The 25278-nt window shown below is 41.1% G+C and overlaps 1 protein-coding gene and 1 long non-coding RNA gene across 4 annotated transcripts in view; one reads left to right on the top strand and one right to left on the bottom strand.

Annotated features, from left to right (window-relative positions):
* LOC110973911 (protein FAM53A-like) overlaps positions 1–25278 on the bottom strand; it is a 90734-nt gene that overhangs the window by 25979 nt on the left and 39477 nt on the right. For all 3 annotated transcript variants that reach the window (XM_022225126.2, XM_022225127.2, XM_022225128.2), the window contains exon 5: positions 16380–16445. In XM_022225126.2, coding sequence (XP_022080818.2) covers positions 16380–16445 — 66 coding nt within the window. The remainder of the gene's footprint in view (positions 1–16379; positions 16446–25278) is intronic.
* On the top strand, positions 11310–13599 carry LOC147797022 (uncharacterized). Its single transcript, XR_015427571.1, has 2 exons — positions 11310–11510; positions 11993–13599. It is a non-coding gene; the product is annotated as an uncharacterized LOC147797022 (long non-coding RNA).

Below are 25278 nucleotides of genomic sequence, written 5' to 3'. Positions count from 1 at the left end.
GTACAATGGTGTCCGAGTCAACTGTGAATTGTTAAATGACCAGCCTACAGGAATACAGATCTTTCTCTCTTACATATTCACCCTCTCTCACACCGATTCTTAAAAATTCATCAGAAGGATTTCACAGGATTAACGAAAGCTAAAGCCCGCTAAAATAGGGCTTGATTTTCCCTCAAAGTTACAGTTCAACGAATCAACATGCCATTCTGTTTTTTAGGTGTAGGATTTTGGAAGGTTTAAGGAGGTTCCTGGTGAAACTGCCTTGGGAATAAGAGACAGGTTAGCTTAGACGATGAGCATACACTGCGGGGAGTGTGAAGTTTTCATGCACAAACTGTACGCATAACTTCCATGTTAAAAAGGCCTTACATTGATTATTTTATTTGAGAAAAGCTCTGTAGATCTGTCTACTATTCTGGAATGTATGGAAACCATTTTTCTGTTCAACTTGTAAATCCAGAGTTTGTCACTGAAAATCCTTTTTGCAAAAACTTTGCTTGTTGGACCTCTTAGAAGGGCATCCCACTTTGGCTCATGAATATGCAAAGTTGTATTGGCATAAAACACAAAAATGCACTCAACAATGGAAAACAGGTTAAAAATTGAGTTAAATGGGAAATGAAGGTGACTTAAACAGAGGCTGAGTTATAAAATTGGGTCCTTTGAAGTTTACAAATATCTCATTAACCAACTCTGCCTCTACTGAGAGTTAATTGGGAAATGAAACCGAGCCCACATCATGTCAACAAATATTATGATGTGAATGTTGATGGACATGTCGAATCTATCCATGACACAACTCGTTTTGCAGAATGGAAAAGCCCTAATTGATGACCTTGAATTTTTTTATTTGCAGTTCAAAGATGTTCCTGAGCTTGTCAGCTATGGTATTCTTCAATCCGAACACATGTGGAACATCTCATCTGCAACACAAGGGCTTCTAGCGACTTGTCACGAATGCAGCGCACGCCGCAAGTCATCTCAACAGACCACTCAAAAAACAAACTCCTCCGTCCAGTTGTCCAAGGACACTGTGGAACATCTGATGAACTACTAACCCCACCCCCCACCCCCCAAAAAAAATAAAAAATAAAAAGTGGATGCATGTTCATGACGTTCGTCAAAGGTGATAATAATGCAAGGAAGGCTTCATGTAATGATGGATAGAATCACTCATGGATATGAATGCATCACAGTGAATTAACCATTGGCTGCCGATAACTGCCCGTGCCTGTTGCTAACCGTATCATGAACTCCAATTCACCTGGATGAAAGGAATCCTACAAGTCAAATTCTGATCAATTCTCTAAAACAGCCCCATCAACCTGTACAGTGCAGTGTACATGAATTGCTACCAGTACATTTTCTTAGTTCTAGTAGAGAGATACATGTAAATATTCCATGCATTTATTGTCCCTTCCTCCCCCCTCCCCATTACTTGGGCAGCATCGAAGGTAGTGGTTCAACCTAAGTACAGTACAGCAAATTAAGCCACTTGACTACCCTCCACATCCAGCCAATTTACTTTCAGCATCAAATATTGTAACCCTTTACACCATCATCATTGTGATAAGGGACCATGTTGAAATCTGCATCCTTCTGATATTTGGCAAGTGTCAGTGTGTAAAATATATAGGCTTACAATCAAGTCGTTCCTGTTTATCATTCCATAAAAGGGTACAGAAAGAATACTGGAAATAAATTCAATATAGAGGAATCGGTGATGGCCATCTTACATCATACTTGGCAAAATGCTTGCAATTTATCAGGGTTTTCTTGGGGGGGGTTGGCTCAATAAAACACTTACCCTCTAAATAAATTTAAAAAAATATTTGACAAAGACACTTTATCCTCAACTGGACCTCCTTGAAAACATCACTCTCCGAACAGGTATTGGTCCAGCTGTATCTTGTGGCTCAATTCGCATCTCCCTTCAGAACGTCTGACAAGTACTAGGTCAAATACACCCAGCCACATGTGAATGCACTATCGCACATCCCCAAGCAACAAACGCCCGGCTGAAAAGCAGAGGGGAATGTTAACAGGCTGTATTAAGGAGATTACAGTCCACCTCCCTACAAGCGGGAAAAGAGATAAACTCCACCAAGAAGCCGCTGAAAATTTGGCAGAGGAAATGGGAAGGAGAGGGGGGGTGTGTTTGGAGAGGGAGAGAGACTTGCAGGGCAGGGAAAGTGCAATATGGCTGGTCCACTGCACTTTGCAAGTGTATGTACACAAGTCCCAAAGGATGCTGTTGGCTTTAAATCAAACTAGCAGGTTCCAAGCTTACATATGCATTTTACTCTGCAACACAACATATGCAAAGGATTCTATCGCAAAGCAAGGAACAGTAAAAAAAAAAAAATTAAAGTACATGTATGCCTTCATCCTGAAACACTTGGCCGGCAGTATTCTCTAAGCACATCAAGCGACCCCAAAAATCAAAATGTAATTTAAAACTGATCCTTTGGACAGATCCCTCTATTTTTAAGGGATTTTGGCCAAAGCTTAGAGAGACAGGGCATGATTAACCATTAAGGCGCAGACAGCAACTACAAGACAACTCCCAGTCCCCGGGAACTCAAGACCGGGCTGTTTTCTTCTGTTGTGGACAGATAGCGTGTGATCCCAACAGTGGATGGCCATAAAGAATGATATATGAGTCCTGCTGATTTCATTAAAAGGACAGTATTGCTGCAGCCAACATAAAGACGGTCTCTGTGGTCCTCCGCTCCAGCCTGCGCTCAAATTTATGTCTGTGATGTGTAAAGCTCCGGTTTGGCAAAGGCCAAGCTTGTAAATTTCTGCAACTCATAGGGAAACAATTATGTGCCTCCTACATTTCATCTGTAATTCTGTACTTTTTTTTTCTAAAAAGGGAACATTTTAAATTATGACCACACTTGTCGGCAGCTCTTGAACATAAACAAGCGAATTAATGCAAACTAGACAGATTGGGCCCAGTTTGGCTTTCTATACATGTATATGTATGTGCATGACATTTCAAACCACTCCCAATGACAACATGGGCTTTCCAAACCTTTCCATTGTCCGTCATCTTCCTAAGATGTCGGTGACATTTCAAAGTAGATTGCACGAGATTATTCATTCTAAATTGTTCAGTCAGGATTATTTTGGTTATTCAGTCTCATGACGGGAATACTGCAAACCTGCACTGCAAAAATTTGATCTTGATACATTTTAAGATGTTGAAATACAATCTGCTAGAGACAGGCTTCTCGTTGTTTGTCCTTGTTACAACATCTAAAACCTACTGAGGAATGTTACAACATCTAAAAACTATCCGGTTCGTAAGTGACTTTGTCACAAAGGTGGACGCGCCACAATTTTCAGGCTCCCATTGGACTATAGATGAAGTTGTGCGTTAACTTCTGTTTCCATGGTTCCACACTAATGGCGATCAATGCATGTAACTCTATGTGCAGTGCATGTGCAATGGGTGTGGTTTAAACTGAAGTGACGTCACACTTACAAACCGGATTGAGGAAGCTGCATTTCAAGACAATTTTGTTGGTCCATTAATGGCATTTACGTGTACGCTCTCAGAAGCATGACTGTGTATATATCGCATAATTAGAGCAAGATCACTTCTTCTGAACACAAAGCAAGTTATTTACATTTAAACACCGCAACTAACCACAAAATCCTGCAACATGTAAGTGCCCATATTAACTGAGAGAAAAAAAAAAAAGAAAGACCGCCTGAAGGAAACACATTCTTGGGCAGGTTGAAACATTCATTTTGGGAAAAAGAAATTCTCCGTCCTGCAAAAGGGTTAATCTGTTGGGGTCAATCCAAGCCAGACGAGGAATTTGCACATGTTCCAGTTATGATTCACTGCAGTGCACTGAGTGATATATGCAATGTGTGCATGTTCATCAGATGCACACATGCAAACTTACCTCATGATTGTACTTGTTTGTCCACTTGAAAATGTTTGATGCATATACATGTACATGTAAATCATATTCCCATTCAGCTCAGGGGACTACTATTTTTCCTGTTCTTGTCACTCAGTTTGAGAAGAAAACAACCTTTACATGTACTGATCAATTAACTAATTCATCAACCATAATCCCCTGGGGTTTATGTAAAATCATATTGAAAACAGAGGATTTGGGACTGTCAGGGCTAACACTTAAACTCAATTTCAGAGTTTAAATACACAACTTTATTTAATTTATTCAAATCATTTGTAAGTGCCAATTTACCAACAAGTTGGCACTATAAGTATTAATAAATTCCAAGTTTGTATATGTCACAGAAACTCAAAGGAAAAAAGTAAAAAGTGGTGAATGTTCTCACCTTGGAACTATTTATCCGCTTTAAAGGGAAACAGCTTCATCATTCTAAATCTGCCTCCACTGTAACCAGGGGAAAAAGTCACTTCACACGGGGCCTTAATGTATTTGCTGATCACGCAGTAACCATGGTTTCCATAAAGTCAGTTTTAAAAGTTTCCACATGGAGGAAGAGGAATGAATGTGGAGCAGGGGAAGGGGGCTGCACGTAAATTACCTCTTATCTCAAGAACCAAACAATGAATAATAATGCAATCAAGTAGAGTTTTCTCCAACATCAGCATTTTTCTCTTTTTCTTCCTTTTTTTTTTGAGGAAATGGACCAGCGTGGTAGCAGTTAAGCAGGTATCGTGAAGATAATTGTGGGTTGGTTCATAAGCACTCCAAACCAAGGCTGTCTGTATGCCCTGCTAGTTTGGCTGTCCAACGTATACAATGCTGGAAACAAGGAACATTTTTTCTCTCCTTTTTTTTCTTTTTTTTCTGCTTTGACAGTAATCTTAGCACAAGACAAACACCGCACCCAATAAGCAGCACACAATGACCTTTCACAAACGAGTTACTTAGTATCAAAGTGGGTGTGTAATGTGCCGGGAACGTGCATCGATTATGAGCCAATGGGCAATTACTGGGCATCATCGTGTATAAAGATTGGCCAGGTAACCATGGCGTGTCACGAGGGCCAATATTTTTTAAGCTTTGGAAACGTTTCATCGGCCGCACTTGATGGAAACGGAAGCTTCAAAGAGGGAAAAAACTACAAGCATAAACAGCTGACTATCTCAAAGGCCCTCCAAAGTCTCTTATGGTTTCAAAAGCACTGGTATGATCACTTTGGGAAATTCCAATCATGCCCCTGACGATAAATTAACATTTTCTAAAATATGAAATGAACTAAAGTGCACTATGCATTGCCTCCAAAACAGTACCTCAAACAGATATCATTCACTGTGGTACCATTTTAATAGGTAATTGCCAACAAATCATTGGTATCAGGTTCACAGGACAGGTTTTTCAAGCACATTTAAGAGCGATTTTCAACCTAACAATGAGCAGGAAGTGCATTTGGGGAATCTGGGGACATTCTTGGCTTGTGGGAAGGGAAGGAAAAGCTACAAATTCAAAGTAACTGTGAAATGTTTACTCACTGGAATCTAGAGTCTGTCTGTACCATTATTGAATCTCCTACCAGTGCTTACAAGACAAAAGTTGTGACACTTGGTGAGAAACCTACAGACTGGGCTTTTGACTCAGAAAAGGCATCCTTTACAAAGCTAATCTCAGAGCACCAGGAATGTAAGTGATTACAAGACTAATAATTATTCAGTCTCAGCCTGCAGGAAATGCCGCAGAGAGTTGGGAGAAATTAGCCATTAGATGAAACCGTGTCTCAAATGATAAACCCACAGTACTCCAGCAACTGACACAATCACCAGCCCTCAAGGGTTAGCATGTGTGCTGCGTGCACGCATTCAGCGGAGAGTCAACAACTTTGGATGGCCCTCGTCCAAACATCCGCGCTTCCTCGTTGATCATTAACACACCCACAGCAGAACTTTTCCATATCCCATGCAAATTCTGGAGAGCCAGACACAATGTTGTCATTCACAGCTGGGGGGGGGTCCAAATCCATACTCTTCCCTTCCCTCTCCTCTTGCCCTTTGCTATGAGGAGGCCACACGGTCAGAAAGTGCATTCCTGGGGATCTCTCTTCAGTGACATGTTTAGTTCTCATACTATGTATATATACTGTAAATAACTGTTTTCATCCAAACCCCAGATGCTGCAGTTGATCTTTTCCAAGCATGTTATTAGAGTCAAGTTCTGCAACGCTGGGCAAGTCAATGAGACCTGACCCATTTGGATTATGGACAGTAAAAAGGGGTCCGATAGCAACAAGCCTTGGGATGCCATGCTGCATGGACACTTTAGGGCAAGTTGGCGAGCAAACTATAGTTCAACCAGTAGTTGATTGCTTTTTAACAATGGGCATGTGAAATTCAGTAACACTCGAACGACCCTAGTCGGTCAATTTTTCAAATCTCATCATTACTAAGATTTCACCGTTGGCTGTGATTCTCACAACATACATGGTCATTGAAATCTCATACAATCATTTTCATGTGAATGGCTCTCTTTATAATAATTGAAATAGGCTACAGATAATCAGTGGCGCGACCATACCCCTGGGCGTGGTCCCAAATGGTCAAACCATCTATCGTTTGGCCGATGTTTGTCGAATAAAGGTTAAATACATGTACGCAACTCTTACCTGCACTGATCACTAGAGCTACATGTACCGGTACCATGGCCTCTCTAAGAAAAGTGCGCACCACGCTTTGAAAACCTGCTCATTAAATAAGCCATCTGGACTTACTCCCACCAACCTGCTCATTAGAGCCTTCAGTCTGACTTGACTATGTGAGGTGGGGCACAATTTGTAAGATCTGGTCCACACTGGGGAGCCACCTGTTCAAGTTAGCCAGTCCAACACAGGCACATGTAAGGCTGCAACAGAATCTGTTGTCCAGTGCTACTGTAGATGTAAGTCTAGATTTTTGCCCATTGAAAATATGCAGGGGCACACTGAAAAAAAGACATAGCCGGTACTCAGCCTCAGGCTGTATTTAAATCACTTGGCTGCAGCTGCAAGAAACACATGGGTCTTGGGAAGCCACCAACTGGTAGCTTCATCCATAGCATCTGTAGCCAGGTTCAGCAGCATCACACGGTGCTCGATTTTGCTATTCACTCTGTGCATTCTCTACTGAGGGAGCCGCACAGCTTAACTACAAGCAAGAGCCATGTACAGGCATTTGGGTCATTAAAAGTCTACAGTGCTGCTAATTGTCTGCTAAACAAATTTAAAATGCTTGAATTCAATTTCAGTGATAAATTTCCATGTCAAATTACACATATTGGTTTTAACAGGGACATATTTTTCCAACCCCCAATTTACATTTTATGACAACTGGTCAGTTAACACCAATCCTCCAATTTGACACTTCACCCGTACCCACATACAGTACATGTACATGTATTCTTGCCTGGGTTGTACATGTACATGTAGATTAACAAGAACACTCATGTTGCAATGGTCACAAATTAACACAGTGGGAACACATCCCACCTTAGTCACACAACAGCAAACAGGTGCAGACCGGTCCTTTTACTGTGCATGCACATAAAAGTAATCTGTACTCTCCCCAGCCTTGAAGGCCCATAATTTTATGGTTACTGGGACTGATTCACAATATGCACTGCATAGTGTACCAGGAAATTTCATCACTAACAGTCACAGAAGTATTCTTCATGAAGGTTTAATGAAACTTGTTCACTTGGTAGGCAATCTTTAATGCACTGTAAACTGGAAGGGGGAAAACGTGGGTCCTTTGAAAGGTTGGGAAGCAAGGACACTGCCAAGTTGAAAGTTTAGCACAATGCTGTATTTGATACACTGCACTGCATACATGAAGACTGTAATGTTTGTAAGGATATGCATGAAAAACCCTCACGTATTGACTCCAATCTCCCTCCTGCATGGTCAAGCATACACAATGTACACTGCACCTACAGTAGAAAGCTGTATCTGCCACTTAACGGTTCCAATACAGAGGAACAAAGTGACGGTGATCCCCCAGACAGAACCTCATGGGAGAGGTTGTTCCCATTCTCCTCCACAAAGGGAGAATATCCGCATGCCAAAGGTAAAGCGTAAAAAAATGATGCAGCTGTTTGCTGCTAAAGTTTCATAACATTGGCAGAATATTTGTGTCCCTTTGTGCCAGAAGTAAAAGATGACTGCAATGACCACATCAGGAAAAATTTAAGTTTTATCAACAGACACAAGAATCCATAAGAGTTTAGAAGCAACCCTGTATAAAAATATTTGGAATAAGTCATGACAAGTTTCTCTCACAATCATTTGTACAGAGAGGGACAACTGTCATTTTGGATTTACAATGAACATTTGAGTTTTCTTACCAAAACCAAAATAACTAAAAAAAGCCCCCCATATTCCTCCATTCTCAATCTTGCATTTTATATAGCTCATTAACACCACAAATCTTTCAATCATTGTGGACATTTTCACACACCCAAAGGGGTTACCATTATAATGAGGAATTTTATTATAAGAGAGAAGCATGTTCAGTATAATACATGTCAACAAGGTACACTGTACAATTCTATGTTTAGTGGTAAACCAGATTTTAAACGACCAGTGCATAACACACTCCTCCCCCTAAAAAACAAGCTAGATGCATATAGCATTAAGTACAATTTGGCACACCTGAATATAGCAACTTTCAAAATCAATCCCTTTTAACTCTGGACAAAAATTTTCACCACAAAAGGTAAGGCGTGTATGTACAGTACTTAAGAGAACAAAAAGAGAGATGCGTACATGTTGTATTTGACCCACTTAATCACCCACTCCTTTCAACGTCTGCTCAGAAGTGAAAAATGAACAAAGATGTACTTTGCTCTTAAGTGGTTAGAAGGATGTTTCAGACAATTCAATGGGGAAAACACAAAACAGTTCATCTTGAAGAGCAAAATGATCTATGACGTACATGCACAAATACGTGGCAAATTCAAGGTCCATTAAACTCCCTCAGAGGAAATTCTGCCTTGGGAATTTAACCAACATGCAGGGGGGAAAAAAGCAAAATATGATTAGCAAGTAAAGCAAAACAATACTCTCATTATTTCTCACTGAATATCCATGTAGGCTTTGTAGCAGTGGATAACAGGATATCAAGGGGAGTTTCCATGAGCGTATGGAAAGTTTGGCTGATGTACACATGTATACATTTTCTTCAATGCATAATGAAGTTTTTTGTCATTGATTTGTTCCCTTTCAATTCTTCCTTTACCCCTCCAAATATGACAAGCTGAAAAATAAGAAATTCACAGACTAGGGAAGATTTTACCTCAAATGATCACTCTCACTAACTGAACCTCCACCACTCCCTGGCCTACAAGCTGAGAAATAAGACATTCACAGTCGAGGGAAGATTTCATCACAATTGATCACTCCCACTTACTGACCTCCTCCACTCCCTGTTTTCAAAAGTAATTTAATTATTTTTAAAAAAAGGTTAAATTGACCACTCTCCTGAACTAGGCCCTACTGCGTACATGTACAATGCAAGATAAGGAATGTCTTTGGAAGCTTGTTCTGGAAGGGATCAATTGAAATTGCTTATCTGCTCTCGGGCAGGTTCTTAAACAAATGTCCTAAACAACAACCTACACTCAGCCTCCAACTTGCAGCATCTCTCCTACTCCTACAGCATGAATATGCATGTGTAGGTTTGTATATATACAAGCCTATATCCCAATCAAAGCCAGCAGGCCTTGCTACAGAACCATACCGGTAATTGAAGGGACCAGTTAATTGGCTTGGACTTGTGTATGTATACAAGCGGCAGGGAGCGATTTGACTGGACTGGCCAAACGTGACCCGTACACGCGCGCACGCATCTGCATGCTTGTATATTGTACATGTACATTCAGCCGGACGTGTACTGACAGGCCCGATGGCAATCCCATCATGCAGTGCAAAATAGTGAGACCTGGGAGTGGGATATTCGCTCACGTGATCCACGTTTAATCAACTATGATGCAAGTGTGCAGGTGCCTTTGAGTAATACCAGTACACTGGCATGGTTTTAATGCTTTCTCCTGGTTAATAGCAAACTGCAATCTACTAAAGAAGATTATCTACAAAGGTCTAGATAAGTTTTCATGTCTATAAATTTAGGAAATTATGAAAATCTTTATGCCTCATTAGCACAATTCATCCAGGTTTCTTAATAATGGAAGAATTTCCATTGACAGCTTGACCTTAGTGGATGGTCTACTCTAAAGGGAAACAAAATAGTTGCGGCAGTTCTTTTGAAATCCTCTGAAAAAATAAACAACAAACAAAAAAACCCTCGTTCCGGGCTCACAGAGTCAATTTGTCGGGGATGAGGAGGTCAATGGTCATCGCCATGGTTTATACTTATGAGAAGATAAAAGAGCATCATTGTGTGCCACAGGGGGCTACAAATTGCAATTAGAGGAGGGGGGGAATAAACCTGTATATACAGGGTATACTATATGTAGCCTGTCTCTTTAAATATTTATAGAATCTACACAATAAGTCCAGAAACAAAATAATCCAGAAAAAGGTTCATTCTCTACGGTACAAACAGGCGGCACCATGGAAATATATGGTCTTTCAATGCGTGTTGGAATGTAATAGCATGAGACTTCCACATTCTCTTGACTCTCTCTTCCCATACTTAAACATGTAAAGATTTGACAGAAACCCCGTTCTCCTGTCTGAATTGGCTGGTCACCCAAACCATAACTGCAAAATAAAGGGGCTCAGTGGCATACCAAACCAGTTCCGGACAAACCCGAACTGGGATGTAACTTTCACATGAGGTCCCACAGCCACTCAGCAATCTAAATGAAGTTTCATGACAACAGACTCAGTTTAGTGAGATGTGCTTGTAATAAGCCCAAGCCATTTTGGAGGTTCTACGGGTGCACGTACGCACAGATGGATTTGTTTGGGGAAGACATGCAATTATGGATGGATTTCATGGGGGCAACTTTGCCATCCAGCCTGATCCCACAGATAATGATGTTTACCCGGGCTCAAGGAAAAGCATCTATGGTGCAGGACTAGCCCCAATGAGAAAATTCCTCGCCAGCAGGCCCAGCACATGAATCAATACGTGTGTATATATCCATTCCGTCATATGCTATCAATTTTCCCCCTTGCTATAATGCAAAGGGCCTGGTAAACTAATCCCTTCTATTTGAATTTCATTGGTGTTATTATATGAAAACAGCTTGAAGGCAATGCTGCCCTCCCCATCCCAGCATTCTGGCGCAGTGCCAAGCCACGTTGGACTTCGGCCAGGATGTGAGGCTGGCAACGTGATAGGGATTTGGGAGGTATTTATTTCAAGCAATGTCATTACAAAGATGAAAACAATATCGCTGAATCCACAAAGAGAAATTAAATTAACTTGGCACTGGGTGCTGTTACCACAAGGGAAGGGGTGTTACCAGACATGAACAGGCTGTTCAGGAACTTTGCCCTGACTGTTATAATAGATTAGGAAGGCTATCTGTATGAGGACTACATGTACTAGTACATCCTACAAGTACAGAATCCATACATGGGTAAGCTTGAAAAAAATATTCACAATGTTTATGCTTAGAGAACCCAATGGAGTCAACTGTCAAATGAGAATCTCCTGTGGGAAGCAATAAACAAGGAGAAGTTTACTCAAGAGTTTTCTTGATGCCCAGTAGCTACAACTATAAAGTATGCTTGGTAAAGCACTTTCATACTGACAAGTTGTTCAACTAATAAATTGCTTACTTGCATGTACTGGTACATGTACCAGTAGCTAGCCTACCAACATGCAGCACATGCATATATACATGTGTGAACAAGTTGTAATGTACCATACATACATGTATATATTCTATGCCAAAAAGCTTCGTCTGAAGGCCTGGGCCATGTTTATCTATAGCTTCTCTTATCATAACTCAGCCATTTGCCTTCAAACTGCTTCACAATCATAGAGCACAATATAACCAATCAAGCAGCCAGTGTAGCATGGATGACAATTTTTTTTTTTTTCTTTCACTGTTCGTAGCGACAGTGCCTGTTTGCTCGGGGCTAGCTCCACGTTTCCCTGATAATGCTGTCCAGATAGTTCCGTTCTACTGACAGTAATGCAGATGACATAATTGGGTCTGCGGAGATCCAGCAGCGATGCAGGGGAAGCTGAGCGACCGTGAGGGAGATCCGTGACAAATTCAAATTTTGGAGAGCCACAAATAGTGGTCATTATTTTATCAAGAAGATCGACTGCACCTGAGTTTCATCAGCCTCCTTTTTTTCTTTTTCCTTTTCAATTTATGTTTGATATGTATTCGTTACGCTTGGCTGAGTTACATCACTCTGCAGTAGCCATGCCAGATCAGTATTCTCCAGACAAGAAAAATAGATCAACTTACACCAAATCAGAGTAGATAACAGGCCAAATCTGTACTGAGTAAGTAGTATTTTCAGATATCCTGAGGAGGGAAATTGTATCATGGGGGTCTCTGCTACAAATTTATGTAATATTTGACAAATCAGTCTAATGGCAATTACATTGATGAAAATTATGTTACGATGAAAGTAAACTTTACGGTGTACATGTATCAGTGACATACAATTTATAGATGCAATATTGCTGGGATATATCCTTCCATGATTTACATGTCTATGAGTGAAAGCTTTGCAAACGTGCTAAAAAGTGCACTGGGGTTTCTTTTTGTTTGTTTCAACCCAGCCTTTTTTATTTGGCAGGAAAACAAAATTGCTTTTGCGAAATTGACCCCGAAGGGCTTCATGAAGGCATGCCGTGCGGTTGGTGTGTTTTTCCTAGGAAGTTTAGTCTGCAAAAGCAGATCATGTAACGAGACGGAACCCAACGTGCGCGGCACAGGCTCGGCATTTTGGATTCACCACAGGCATACTTCAGCAATGAATGATTTAACGGACGGACTCAGCTGTCTTAGAGTGTCATGGAGGTGCCATATACCCTTGTTGGTAAAATGACGTGGGTAACAAAAGGTCTACTTTATATAACGAGACACCACAAAAGGCTTCAAGGGACAAGTCTCTGATCTTGATAATGAAAACACTACTTAACTGAGAAAACACTTTATTCCATTTTTTACTTTGTGCAGCTTATTACACTGTCCATTAAAATGTCAGCTTCACCTTGTAGTTGTATTTTTAATGTCATTAATTACACTTTTGGGGGTACCAGTATTGTCTTACTGTGTATTAAAACAGAACAAAATTGCTTTAAATTAATTCAGAACTACCTATGCCTGTTTTTATGGCATCAAAATATAATGCACGCACACAAAAACTGACAAAGACTCGCCACTGTCGGATTTAAGGAGATAGGTGCAGTGGACAAAGGACACTTTACAATTCACATTGAAATCTGTGAACTGAATTCCGAGAAAACAACACATCAGTTCAAAAAAGCATTCAGAAACAAAGCTGGGAAATTTCAAGAAATGGATTTCTAACTTCAGAGCACTATAAAAAACAGTGAACACATGAAAGCATTGGAATCGTTATCTAGGCCTACAGGTAGTTCCATTCCATATTCCAAACACCCATAAACAAAAATCTATTTTTGATCCTTTTTTGATACTGGTACATTAAACGAGGGGCAGAGGCCTTTCTACTCAACTAGGCTGTATGGTGTACTTAAACAAATGATCATCCCACTTTTGGTTGTTGTTAATGTTAAACAACTCGTGCACAAAGTCAGGTCCTTTTATGGCTTCCCAGAGTTGGTACCGGGTAGATGTTGCGAACATCTGTTTCCAACTCCTCCCCCCAATAGTGCAAAATTCATTGAGAAGTTGAAATGCTAGATACATGTACATGTACATTAAAAGCACACTCCTTCCTCTGTGCATATTCAAGATGTGCACAGGCTCAAGCAGACATGCAAAGTGGCAGACAAAAAAGAAAACCAAAGGGAAAAGGTATTCACATTTTCCGTATTTCTGATTATTCAAAAGTAGAAAAAAAGGGAAATTGGCCAGCTAAAGTTGAGGTTCTAAATTTGGACATTTCATCATGTCCAAATTGGTGTGACATGAAATGACAGTGCAGACAAGTAAATTACCTGTAGAATTTTTGGCCAACTTTGGAAATGTTAGCCTATTAAAAGGAAAAAACCTGTGGTATGTACTGAAGTACAGTACTGTACATGTGTACATGTGCATACTCTACATATGTACCCAACATGTACTGTACATGTAGGTGCACTGATGCATACATGTACATGTACGCTTGGGTTCATGTTTATATGCAGGCAGGTGCAGGGGTTCCTCTGAACTCTGTACATGTATTCATAGCATAAGCACTTGACAGATCATGTTGATTCTTCTTAATTTGTTGATAACCTCCACCTCTTGATGGTGGAATCAATTACACTGGTCAGTGCACAATTAATAACTGACCTTCAAGTGCATCCACTCTGTATGCAAATGTTATGCCAAATGAGTATTAACAGTCTTGCACTGGGAAAACTTGGCAGCCAGCAGGTCACAATTGAAACATGCTTTCTGCCATGCACGCTTTGTTTTTGCCACCTGATCAAACTTGCCGTCAAGCCCTCTGATCTGACACAGTTCAGTAGAGCATGCAGAAGGCATCTACCTCTAATTTCATGGAGCTCAGCTAAAGCAGAAACTTAACAGGTACCGTACATCATGGACCAATTTCATAGAGCTGCTTAAGCACAGAATTTGCCTAAGCACGAGAACGTCTCTTAATAAACAGTTCCCAGCTCAAACTCTCTGTGATTGTCATGCTAACCAAAAGACAGGTAAATACCATTTCAAAATAACATACATCACCAGAAGTTTTGGCTGGTAACCTGATTTGTCAAGCAAGATTTGTTCATGCTTAAACAATTTTTTTGCTTAAGCAGTGCGATGAAATTGGCCCCAGCCTGGCAGATCTTATAAAATGTGTGCACTAAGTGCATTGGAAAGAGGAGGAGAATCAGTAGGGGAACAGCCACAAGTGGTGCACAGGGAGCTAAGACTGCACCCGAATCTCTTGTCTAGAGCTAGGTCTAGGTCTTAGCACCATTGGAAATGCAAGGAGACGCGCAGATAATAGACCTAGCCAAAGCTCTGGAAGCCCATTTTGGACACAGCCTAAGATTATATTTTTGACTAGTAACCTCTGTGCTGCAGGAAAGGAAATAAAGCAGAACTAGTTGTGGGTTCCATTTTATCCCCTTCTCATGAGCCCATGCATAGTCACTGGAAAAGCCTGCGGTGGGCAAATTAGCAGAGCTTAACTACCATATCCAAAGACAGAAGGTCACACTGCAATCTACTCGCACGGAAACATTGACTCTTCATAAAAATACTGGTCACTCGAAAACAAGCCTACACAGGTTTGTCAAATTTCATGAAGGTCCATGGGGCTAGGAAGGAAAAGATGTTAGCACATGTGTACCTCCAAAGAGCAAAGGTACATGCATGTACAGTACATGCATGTGCATGTACATGTACATAAACAGGTAGTGTTCATTATTAAGCCTGTCTGCTGGGACATGGCTCTGTACAAGGCCTCATCTCATTTCATTATTAATCACTCAGGATTAGAATAGAAAGGAGTCTTGAGTAACCAATCACACACTTTGTATTAAGAAAAAGGGTAATTCTTTTCCAATTTTAGAGTGGCTCTTTCCCACCAAAGGATTAATAAAAGAGAGATGGATGGGTCGACGGGCAAATTAGAAGACGGTGGTGAAATTAATGTCATGAATAATACAGGGGGTGAGAGGGAGATGCAAGACTTGGGTCGACAGAGTGATGGATGCCCAGACCTTTATGAGGCAATGAAAGATGCCACACGCAACGGTTCTGACCAAGTATCAGCTCCTTTGACTGAAGGACAGCGGCATTATGTGAAGCCGCCCTTTGTTCATTAAAATGAGGAAGTGAGCAGGGTCAGTTTATGCCTCCAAGAGGCACAGTCATCTGCTGCATGCAGTAACAGACAAATCTGGTCATCGAATGAGAGGAAAATGGAGCAACAGGAAATAACCAGCACCTACATCATATTTTCACAGGGTAAAAGATACTGCTCAGCAAACAACCAACACAGAATCAGTTTCCAGCAACAATGCAACACGCACACAACTGGCAACACCATGCCTCGCAACAAGACAATGGACGACATTAGCTGGTGCCCTGCTTTTGCAAAACAAAACTTCTCCTTCCTTCACAAACTCTTGTGCTTTGAGCCTTCCATGCTCTTTAATGCTCTACAAAATCGGTCTCCAAGCACAAAAAGGGGAGAGGGATGAAATAAACAATGAACTTCATGCTCTGAGGCTATTTTTGCTCAGAGCCTCCCTTCATCAAAATCCAGCAACTTTTCAAGTAAAGACAGAGAACTGAGTTAATGAGCAACTCTCCAAACAAAGATGGATAGCTCACCTTGCCCTCAGCTGCCCCGCTACCTCGGCTCTTATAGGGCCAGTCCTCCGGCGTCACAAATGGGGCCTGCAAATGCAAGAGAAACAGTGCTAAAAGATCACCAAACCAACTGTGTGATAGGTACATAAGTACATGCGGGAATGAACGCACTTTCTGTTGCAATCTCGGTTTCAGCCAAACCGGGCACGCCAAATTGCAAGCTGTAAACATTTGTGTCCAGTTATAAACTTCAGGTGGTGCGGTGATAGAAGGAAAAACCAGACAACCAAAGGATAAGGGGTCCTTGTAGACTTCATTAATTAAATCTTGCATTCAAAAGGTTGTGACATACGAAAAGTAGGAACTACATGTACACGTACCACAATTGGGAATTCCCAAACTGGTGTACATGTATGTTCTAGATCATGTGTATACATGGACTTCATGTGTTCACGTAGGTCTGTTTTTCAAACACATGTGTGTGGTTGCTTCAGCTTGTTTCTCAATCGCATTTTTATTGCTGCTAGCTTCAACTCACACAAGGTCCTATAACAAAGGGGACTGAGAAAGTCTTTCCAGAGTTTCAATTTTTTAAACCCAACATCAAGCATGCAAATTATGAAGAATAACTTATTAAGAAGTTCAAGGCTCCCTGTTCCTGCCCTTATCCACTCCTGCAACGTGGGAAAAAGGGAAAAAATTATATCAACTCATTCACTAGATTCCTGCTCGAGTGTCTCTCAATACCCAAAACGAGAAAATGGGATGGGGGAGTTATGACAGACTTTACTATCATTGCCACAACCGGACTCTGAACTGATACAAGAGGCACACACTCCCTAGCACAATATGGCAACCTAGAGTGTGGCAAAGGAGCCAACAAATTAAACATTAAGTCCATAAAGCACTCGGGTGAGGCAATTAATTACAATATATTTCACCAATAGCAAGAGGGAGAGTGGGTTCTTTTGAAACACGGTTTTTAAAGTGCGACTACGGAGCAACGGAGCGACGCTTGAGTGAACTATGTACAACCGCGCCAACAACGTTTACAACCTATCCTCGTCTGCTTGCACTGTGGAGAACATCTGGCATTAAAACTAAGCAATGAGCCACACGTACATGTATGCACTCACTGTCCATTAATTCTTAGAATACTGAACAAAATGACAAGCACATGATCATGACAACAGCAGGCACCATGTAGGCATGAAACTCCTAATTAGATTTTTTTTCCCCAGGGGCCTTTAGTTCAAACTATCACGGCATGTTTTGGGACAGACGATTTCGCATGCGAATACGAATAAAGGCTCTGGCGTTTGTAGACTTGTTAAGAGATCTACAAAAGTTTGCTGGGGTTTTCAGTACAAAGTACTGGTAACTACTACATCTCTTAAGAGTACAATAGACACGGATATGTGGCAAGAATTTTACTTGTATACTGTACATGCAACAACCTTGAGAGGAACAGGTGAGCACTTTTATTTTCATTTTCATTTTCATCCAGGGTGGTGCTTTACTGGGGGGGGCGGCATTCACTTCAACCTTGGTAGCATAAATGTACAGGTATTGGTGCTACAAGTACCATGCATGACAAGCTCAAGTTTTGTTATTTCCGGGACGGCGCGTAAATTCAGGTGCCTGACGAGGACATGTAATGCATACACAATTCATCCCAAATTGGTTCAAACCAATGAAGTGCCAAACGTCAAAACAAAATTGGAGGGGAAAAAAATCATTTCACGGTGTATTCATTTGTTCCCCTTCAGGAAGAAATTTCATATGGTGCAGGTATCTTTAATTTTGGTGTTTTTGCTTTTTTTCCCCTTGTTTAAGCCAAGGGTCTTGTGGCTAGACAGCATGATGGTTTAAACAGCTTGTTCCTTTTCCGGGCTGCCTGGCCGTCTGACAGACTTGTGGGCCGAGGCTAATCAACGGTCTCTTATCATTTTACAGTGTGCTGAATGCCTCCAGAGAGGATCACAAGAAAGGACCGAGGGGATAAAATAAAACTGCTAAATCCGGGAGAGAGAGAGGGGGAAAAAAACGGACCATTTGTCCTCTATTTCATAGGGCAAAATTATGTGTGGTGAGTGGATTACTCCGAGCAGCAACTACCGATATGCAAGAACACACACATGCTGCAAGCATGTACCCGATCTGGTTTTCTGAAGGGTGTATTGAGACTGCAAAGAAATTTATGGTCCTTGATTTGGGTGAGGTCTATCCTGAAACCTATACCGTACCTCAAGAGAGCCAAGATGTAACGGCATACTTAGATACTGGTACGTGTACCACTTCACATAGAACTGTCTGACTCATTCCAATGGACGTTTCACTGTTCGGGTAACAGTTTTCATTTTATAAACTACCACGTACATGTACCTGTCACTCTTTAACCCTAACCTTACTAAAAGCTACAAAATGTAGCATACAGTGTTGTGGCTTGTATGAGCACTGTACGCATGACTTTATTGTTCTCTAAAGCTATAAAATACAATTACTAAGACAATGTACCATACAGTGCTGTGGCACTATGGGTACATGACTATGTTGTTCTCTGCACGAGTAACAATGGAAGTGCCCTAACCAGAAACACTAACTTGTAGAGCTACAGGCTCAGACTACTGACACTGTGTAGTATTTTGTAGTACTGAGTGATATGGCGGGGGTTATGGTTTTAAAAAATTGAGCACCAGTACACTTTCAAGAAAACACATGCATGAATGCATGACTGTAGCCATGAGGCCGTTAGTAATTTTTCCACACCAGTGTATGGATTTATAATATACATAAATAAATAATGAACCATTATGTTCTTTACGTGTACAGCAGGAAGAATCTATGAGTTGAGAAACATTTAGCAAGCAAATAGCAAAACATGTCACACCCTATTTGAAAATTTTTTCTCACATTAAGCCAACATCATGCTCACATGTGTAGCAGAGGTACTAGTGGCAAGTAAATTGCCTTGCCTACAATGTATTGAAAACAAACATCAAACACAACCAACATGGTAAACAACACAGGTATGAGCAAGTCATTGAAAAATGTTTACATTAACAGATACAGGTACAGTGTACTAAAACATCTCCAATGTACATGTACCTGTACATGTACATGTACATTGTAAATAGTACAGTTTAAATGTTAAACAGATGCAATAACGTGTGTAAAAGTGTTCAAATCTTCTGTTTACAATTCACTTTCAGCAAGCAAAAAATTGAAAGAGATCCACTGTCTAACTTCCTACTTGTTCTTTGATTTGAATGTGGCTATACTGCAACGTTGATTTGGTTACGCAATGGGGTATACCCAAGCATTCCTCGAACAATTCCCGCAACGCACATGTGGGGTGAGTGGAAAATTTTCCCAAGGTCCTGGTGCACTTCACGCCACAGGCATGAGGTTCCAGCTTGATAAATGACCATCAGCTGTTAATAGATTTTTCACTAACTTAATATTGAAGATGAAAACTACATGTTCCTATTATTTATAAGGCCAGAAATCTTTGTAAAGCAAAGGTATAGGAGACAGTGTACATTTGGGGGGAGTGTCAAATAACAATCCAGTTTTACTTTACATGCCCTGTCTTCTGGAATCTACACACAATCAAATACCTGTTCATGTATGACCAAGGGGTTGTGTTTTTCTCACTCGGGATGCCTTTCCTCACTTATACAAAGACAACACATACTGCATAAGGATGAGTAACGTACTGATCTCCTGTATGTATGGGACCTGCACACTAATCAAAGGCAAATTCTTGACCATTCTTCTAGTGAACAGTCATTTTCAGAAAGTGCTTGTACACGTACACGTAACTGACAAATTCCGGTACAAGGGGCGAATTCATTTATAGGATGGCAGAAAATGAACATTTGCGTGTGAAGAGTACAAACCAATCTATTTTAGAGTCTAAATTTAAGGCTCTTGGGAAAGAAGATAAATCATTTCAGGAAGACGAAACTACAAACAAAATGTAAGTGACTTAAATCAATTCAAAGACGCAGAAAGGGAATATGAAACTGATAAAAATCAATGCGTTGAATTTCCACTCTTCAAGTAAGCAAAATGCCAAACAATGTGTATCCTGTACGTGTTTGATGCCATTTGCAAAGTCATCTCATTGTGAGAAATTTTTAGCAACGTGCACAATACCGTACATGTGGCAAAACCCCTGCTGAAATGCGACCCTCAACAAAGCCCACTCTAGCCGTGGTGAAATATTAGTTTCTCGCAAACGTCAACCGAGAGAATATGGACATAATGCTACATCCCCTGCTGGAAGCGTTCTTCAGAAACCGAAAACCGGGACTGACGTCACAATCGGATGCAAGGTGCCCTCAGAGGTGATCGAGAGGATCTGGCCCCTGAATGGACGTGATGAAAAAGTGACCACTTGGACTGGCCATTCAATCAATACTTTATCACTATCTCTCTCCTGCACTGGGTCTGAATGAAGGCTGTCCAATTTTAATTCTGCACAGGACACAGCAGCTGAGTTAATCTGTTTTACAGCTCAAGTGACCCAAAATACGTTTCTTCTTTTCTAGACAGGTGTTTTGTTTCCATTTTGTTTGCTAGGTAATTAAAATCTGGGGAGATAGCAAAAAGGACCATGAGTTTCATAAGAAATTAATAAAGTTTAGTTTTATTGAGGAGTTATGCGAATACAAGCACAGTGGGTTACCATTCACGAGTGCCAAATCTTTCAATTTTTTCAAGTATGCCAATTTGAAGCGATTCTGCATCAAAAATTATGGGTCTTCGCAGGTTTAAGCTCTAATAATTTTCGTTTTGGCTGAGTAACATTCTGTGGGCAAGTCACAAATTTCAAGTAACGACCACTGCATACCAGTACAAGAATGAGGCTTCTTGCATTTTGTGGCTCAACTTGGCATTTTTTTATTTCAAGTTTGGGTACACCTGTGGTTTTCTGTTCTAATTAAATTTCGTTTCGAAAAACCAATAAGTAAAACTTAGATAAGTACCACAGGGCATGCATGCATGTATGGCAAGCATCTTTGGGTACATGTCCAGCTTATCAAGGTTGTTCATCAACTTCATTTGGGTCAATAACACTGGTGTGCAAGTGTAGTGTCTAAGTTTGATATTGATACGTGATTTAACACTGACGTCAGAGATCCATCCCGATGTGAATCCCAAGTTAAGAAAGAGGGGGGGGGCAAGAACGTAAGCGAGAGAGCGTGCACTCATGAGACCAATGATATTCCAGCCGGAGAGGAGATGACCAATCTTGATAACAACGGATCGACTCGTATCTCCGGTGCTCAACAGGAAATGTGCGAGGTCGTTGATCGGGTAGGGGAGGGGGGATAGACTAGGGATGTAATCAGACGAGGCCAAGCACCTGATGAGAGCTGAGCCTTGCCAAGGCAGCACTCAGTGGACATTTTCCAGTTGATAATTGAGGTCATCAATGAATGGGTGTGGGTCTTGAGAAGGCATAATGAATTCACTGACTCAATGCATAGAATGCACAGAAAGGATTAAAGATTCTGTGAAACAGTCATCTCAGCTTTTCCTTCTAATGGACAGAATATGCTGCCGGTACATGTAACTTGCTTCAGTAGTTTCTCCTCTTTCCAAGAAAATCAGTTTTCAAGAGAGGTCTTCAAATACATGTTCAAGTAGTACATTTAGTTGTCAATGACTTAGACCAATACTTTGAGGTCTACATTTATTAAAACAAGTTATACATTATATGTAGACGTGCCCGCTTCAGTATAAATAATTGTAAATACATGAAGTTAGAACATATAAATTAACTCTCCTTCCATAGCAACTGTGCCATGCTGCACTGTACACAGTTGATCTTTGAGTGAAGCTTAAGTCCTGACACTATAGATGCCTGGTTGCCATGAAAAATGACAAAAAAGGTATATGTTTGACATTTTCCTCATAAGCTCTGACAGGCTGTCACTGTATGCAAATGTGAAGGATTCTTGTCTTTGATTTCCTGGGGGCTGTGCGCGCCAGGCCGGAGCCATTCTCAAGTCGCCAGGCTCAGCATACTGCAGAGGCGGATGTCATCAAGCTAGGGGCTAGGAGGAGGAAACGGAGTGACAGAAGTATTTAGTGCAAACCACAACCGTTCTGTAATGCTGCACTGAGTGTTTGAGGGGCTAAGACCAATCCGCACGCACAGCGTAGGCCTACATATAAGAACCATTAGTGCAGCATTCCTTTTTTTCTACCACATTTACAAATTTATAGGAACATAAAATCCTTGAGTCACCAAATGTGTAATGACTGCACCCACTGGTAGTTCAGACTACAGAGAAGGAAAAACCTCCCTGCATACCGAACTTCCTAATTACACACATACATGTACACACATGCAATTTACTGAGGACACATTGGAAGGAGATATTAGACAGGCACCACTGAGTAAACACAGCGAAGACATTAACTTTGTGAGATATTTACAGGGACTCTATTACAAGCAAGTACAGAGAGTGATTCCATTAGCCACTGAATATGCTTGGGGACAAGTTGGGATCCTCAAAGATAACTTCACACATAATTTGTAGCTACTTTCAGTCATTATTTGGCATAATAACTAGTATGATTCCCTTCTAGTTCTGTTGATAAAGAATAAGTCAAGAAGGAAAAAAAAGTTGACTCTTAAATTTTTAGCATGAAATGTAATGTAATGGGACTCTTTTTCCCCATATTATTCCTTTCATACACAAGAGGATGAAGGCTTTGACTCTTGTGACTGAGTTTCTTTGATTTGTTTCTGAACAAGTATAACCAATGAGCTACCGGTAGGTGCACACACAGTTCTGCTCAATGCACTGTACTGGGTAGACTACAGTTTCTGAGACACTCATAAAACCATTCGGGAGTGAAGCAGCCCCTTTCAGAAGGGCAACATTGTACAATAGGGGGTTTCAAGGGGCCTGATGTCTCCAGGCAAAGTGCTGAAAGGGGAGAAGGCTGGGCTGCTGAAGTGGCCAACAATACGACCCCTGCTCTGAACATGTTGGCTGCAACTGTCATCCCCTCCCCAAAGGAACACTGTCCCCCTCCCATTGAACACTTGTCTGCATGCCTGGGTGCTGAATGTTTCTGAATTGAGGCTATCTGATCTCGACTGCAGGCCCTGAATGTACTGCACTGGGGTCCCTGTACTTAATCCAGACCGCTTCTGCTCCAACTGCCTTGTTGTTGGGGTCAATCAAGCGGTGTTGCATTCCGCAATCTCACTTAATCTCAGATGAAAGCGTCCTTTCTTCCTGCATCTTGCATTCTTGAGTGATACTCACATGCCCAACTGAGTTTTGGACTCATACAAGCACAGGCAGACCATTCCCTCCACACCGCCACCAACCAGATATTCTAATTAAGAATTGGGCGGATATACGTGTACCAATCCAATGACCCATACTTGTACATCTACATGTACGTATTAACTTTGCTGTTTTGTGAAGGCACTGTCACACTGTCAATATTGTACAGGTATAAATTTTAATGTCTTTCTCCGACACCTGCTTACTGTATGTTTAACTGTACATGAATCCAGGCATGCAATCATTTTACAAGAGGAGGCAAGATTAGTAGCTCCGGAAAACCCATCAAGTTCAAGTTAAACTGTACGACAGCTGGCGAGATGTTTCCACCATAACTGTTGCATCCAGAGTGTAAAGTGAGAAGGTACATGTACCTGTACCTCGATCCATCTTAAGACACACCAGATGAAAACTGGGCAGTTTTTGCAAACAAAGTGGATACAATTAACTCATTGAATAGGTCATGAGCTTGTCCGGCCTTGTGACGTCATTCACAACTCGTTATCTGCTAAGAGCATGCATGGTACAGAAATCTTGATTTCTACCGGTACACGTCAATGCAAAGTGCCTGGCAAATTGCCAATTTTCACTTGCTACATTTTCTGGACATTTTCTCATGCTTGACCGAGTTGAAAAATGACGAATCTCGGAACAAGCATCTGACAACTGTGTGCATTTCAAAGTGAGATCACTCCACATATAATACCGATATGGACAGTTGGACAGCTAAATGCTTGCAAACACCACGCAAAGAGGTACTTGCATACACAGGAATGACAATGCGCAGAAACTGTATGCATAGCTATATATGCATAACTGATTTGACGTGAAATTTCTCGAATGTCTCAGCAACAAACAAGCACGCATAACAAGCTACCGTAACTGTTTGTAACACATACCGGTCCCCGCACGGGCACAATGATTTATCTCATTCCCCACACACAAAGCAACAGTACCTGCAGATCATGTAAGGCGTACGTAGGTGACAGCAAAGGTAAACAAATATACCTGGACTAGGCCAAACAAAACCAACATGAAGTGATATCAAGGGGAAATGTCTATAAATGATGTTATTTGCAAGCATGTAAACTGTACTTATTCCCCCTCCCCCCCCACATAGGGTATGTATGGCCTGAATTTAAAGACCATGCGGGCTGATGACATGTGGCATTTATATTGTGTTCAAAGCCTTACAAGATACATTTCATGTAAATGTACAATGCATTACCAAATGCATTATCTCTAAACCCTCACAAAGCATTGCTTTCAGAAGCCATCACTAACTCCTCAGGGGAGACCCTTATTCCTAGGACAGTGCATGACTATTTGTCCTGGAAATTACCGATTTTGCTGTAAGTTGGCTTTCAGAAACAGATCTTGGCTTTTTCCATTAACGCAGAATTAAATACATGTACATTTCCCCCAAGAACTCAATGGCAGGGACAGGGGATAGATGAGAAATATCAAGGGTCAGAAAGGTTTTTGTCAAGCACCCTTCCTTTTTTACAACTAAAGGCTGCACACTGACACTGAAAGCATACATGTACATGTACCGTGCTAGAAGGCAACAAGAGCTTCTTTCTTAAAGCCTTGGGCCAAAC

Source organism: Acanthaster planci, linkage group LG13 (assembly GCF_054643075.1).
Source record: "Acanthaster planci isolate LZ-2023a linkage group LG13, COTS_SCS, whole genome shotgun sequence".
In the NCBI taxonomy this organism is placed as follows: domain Eukaryota; kingdom Metazoa; phylum Echinodermata; class Asteroidea; order Valvatida; family Acanthasteridae; genus Acanthaster; species Acanthaster planci.
Note: the sequence above shows the minus strand (reverse complement) of the source record. Positions and strands in the feature narration are given on the sequence as shown.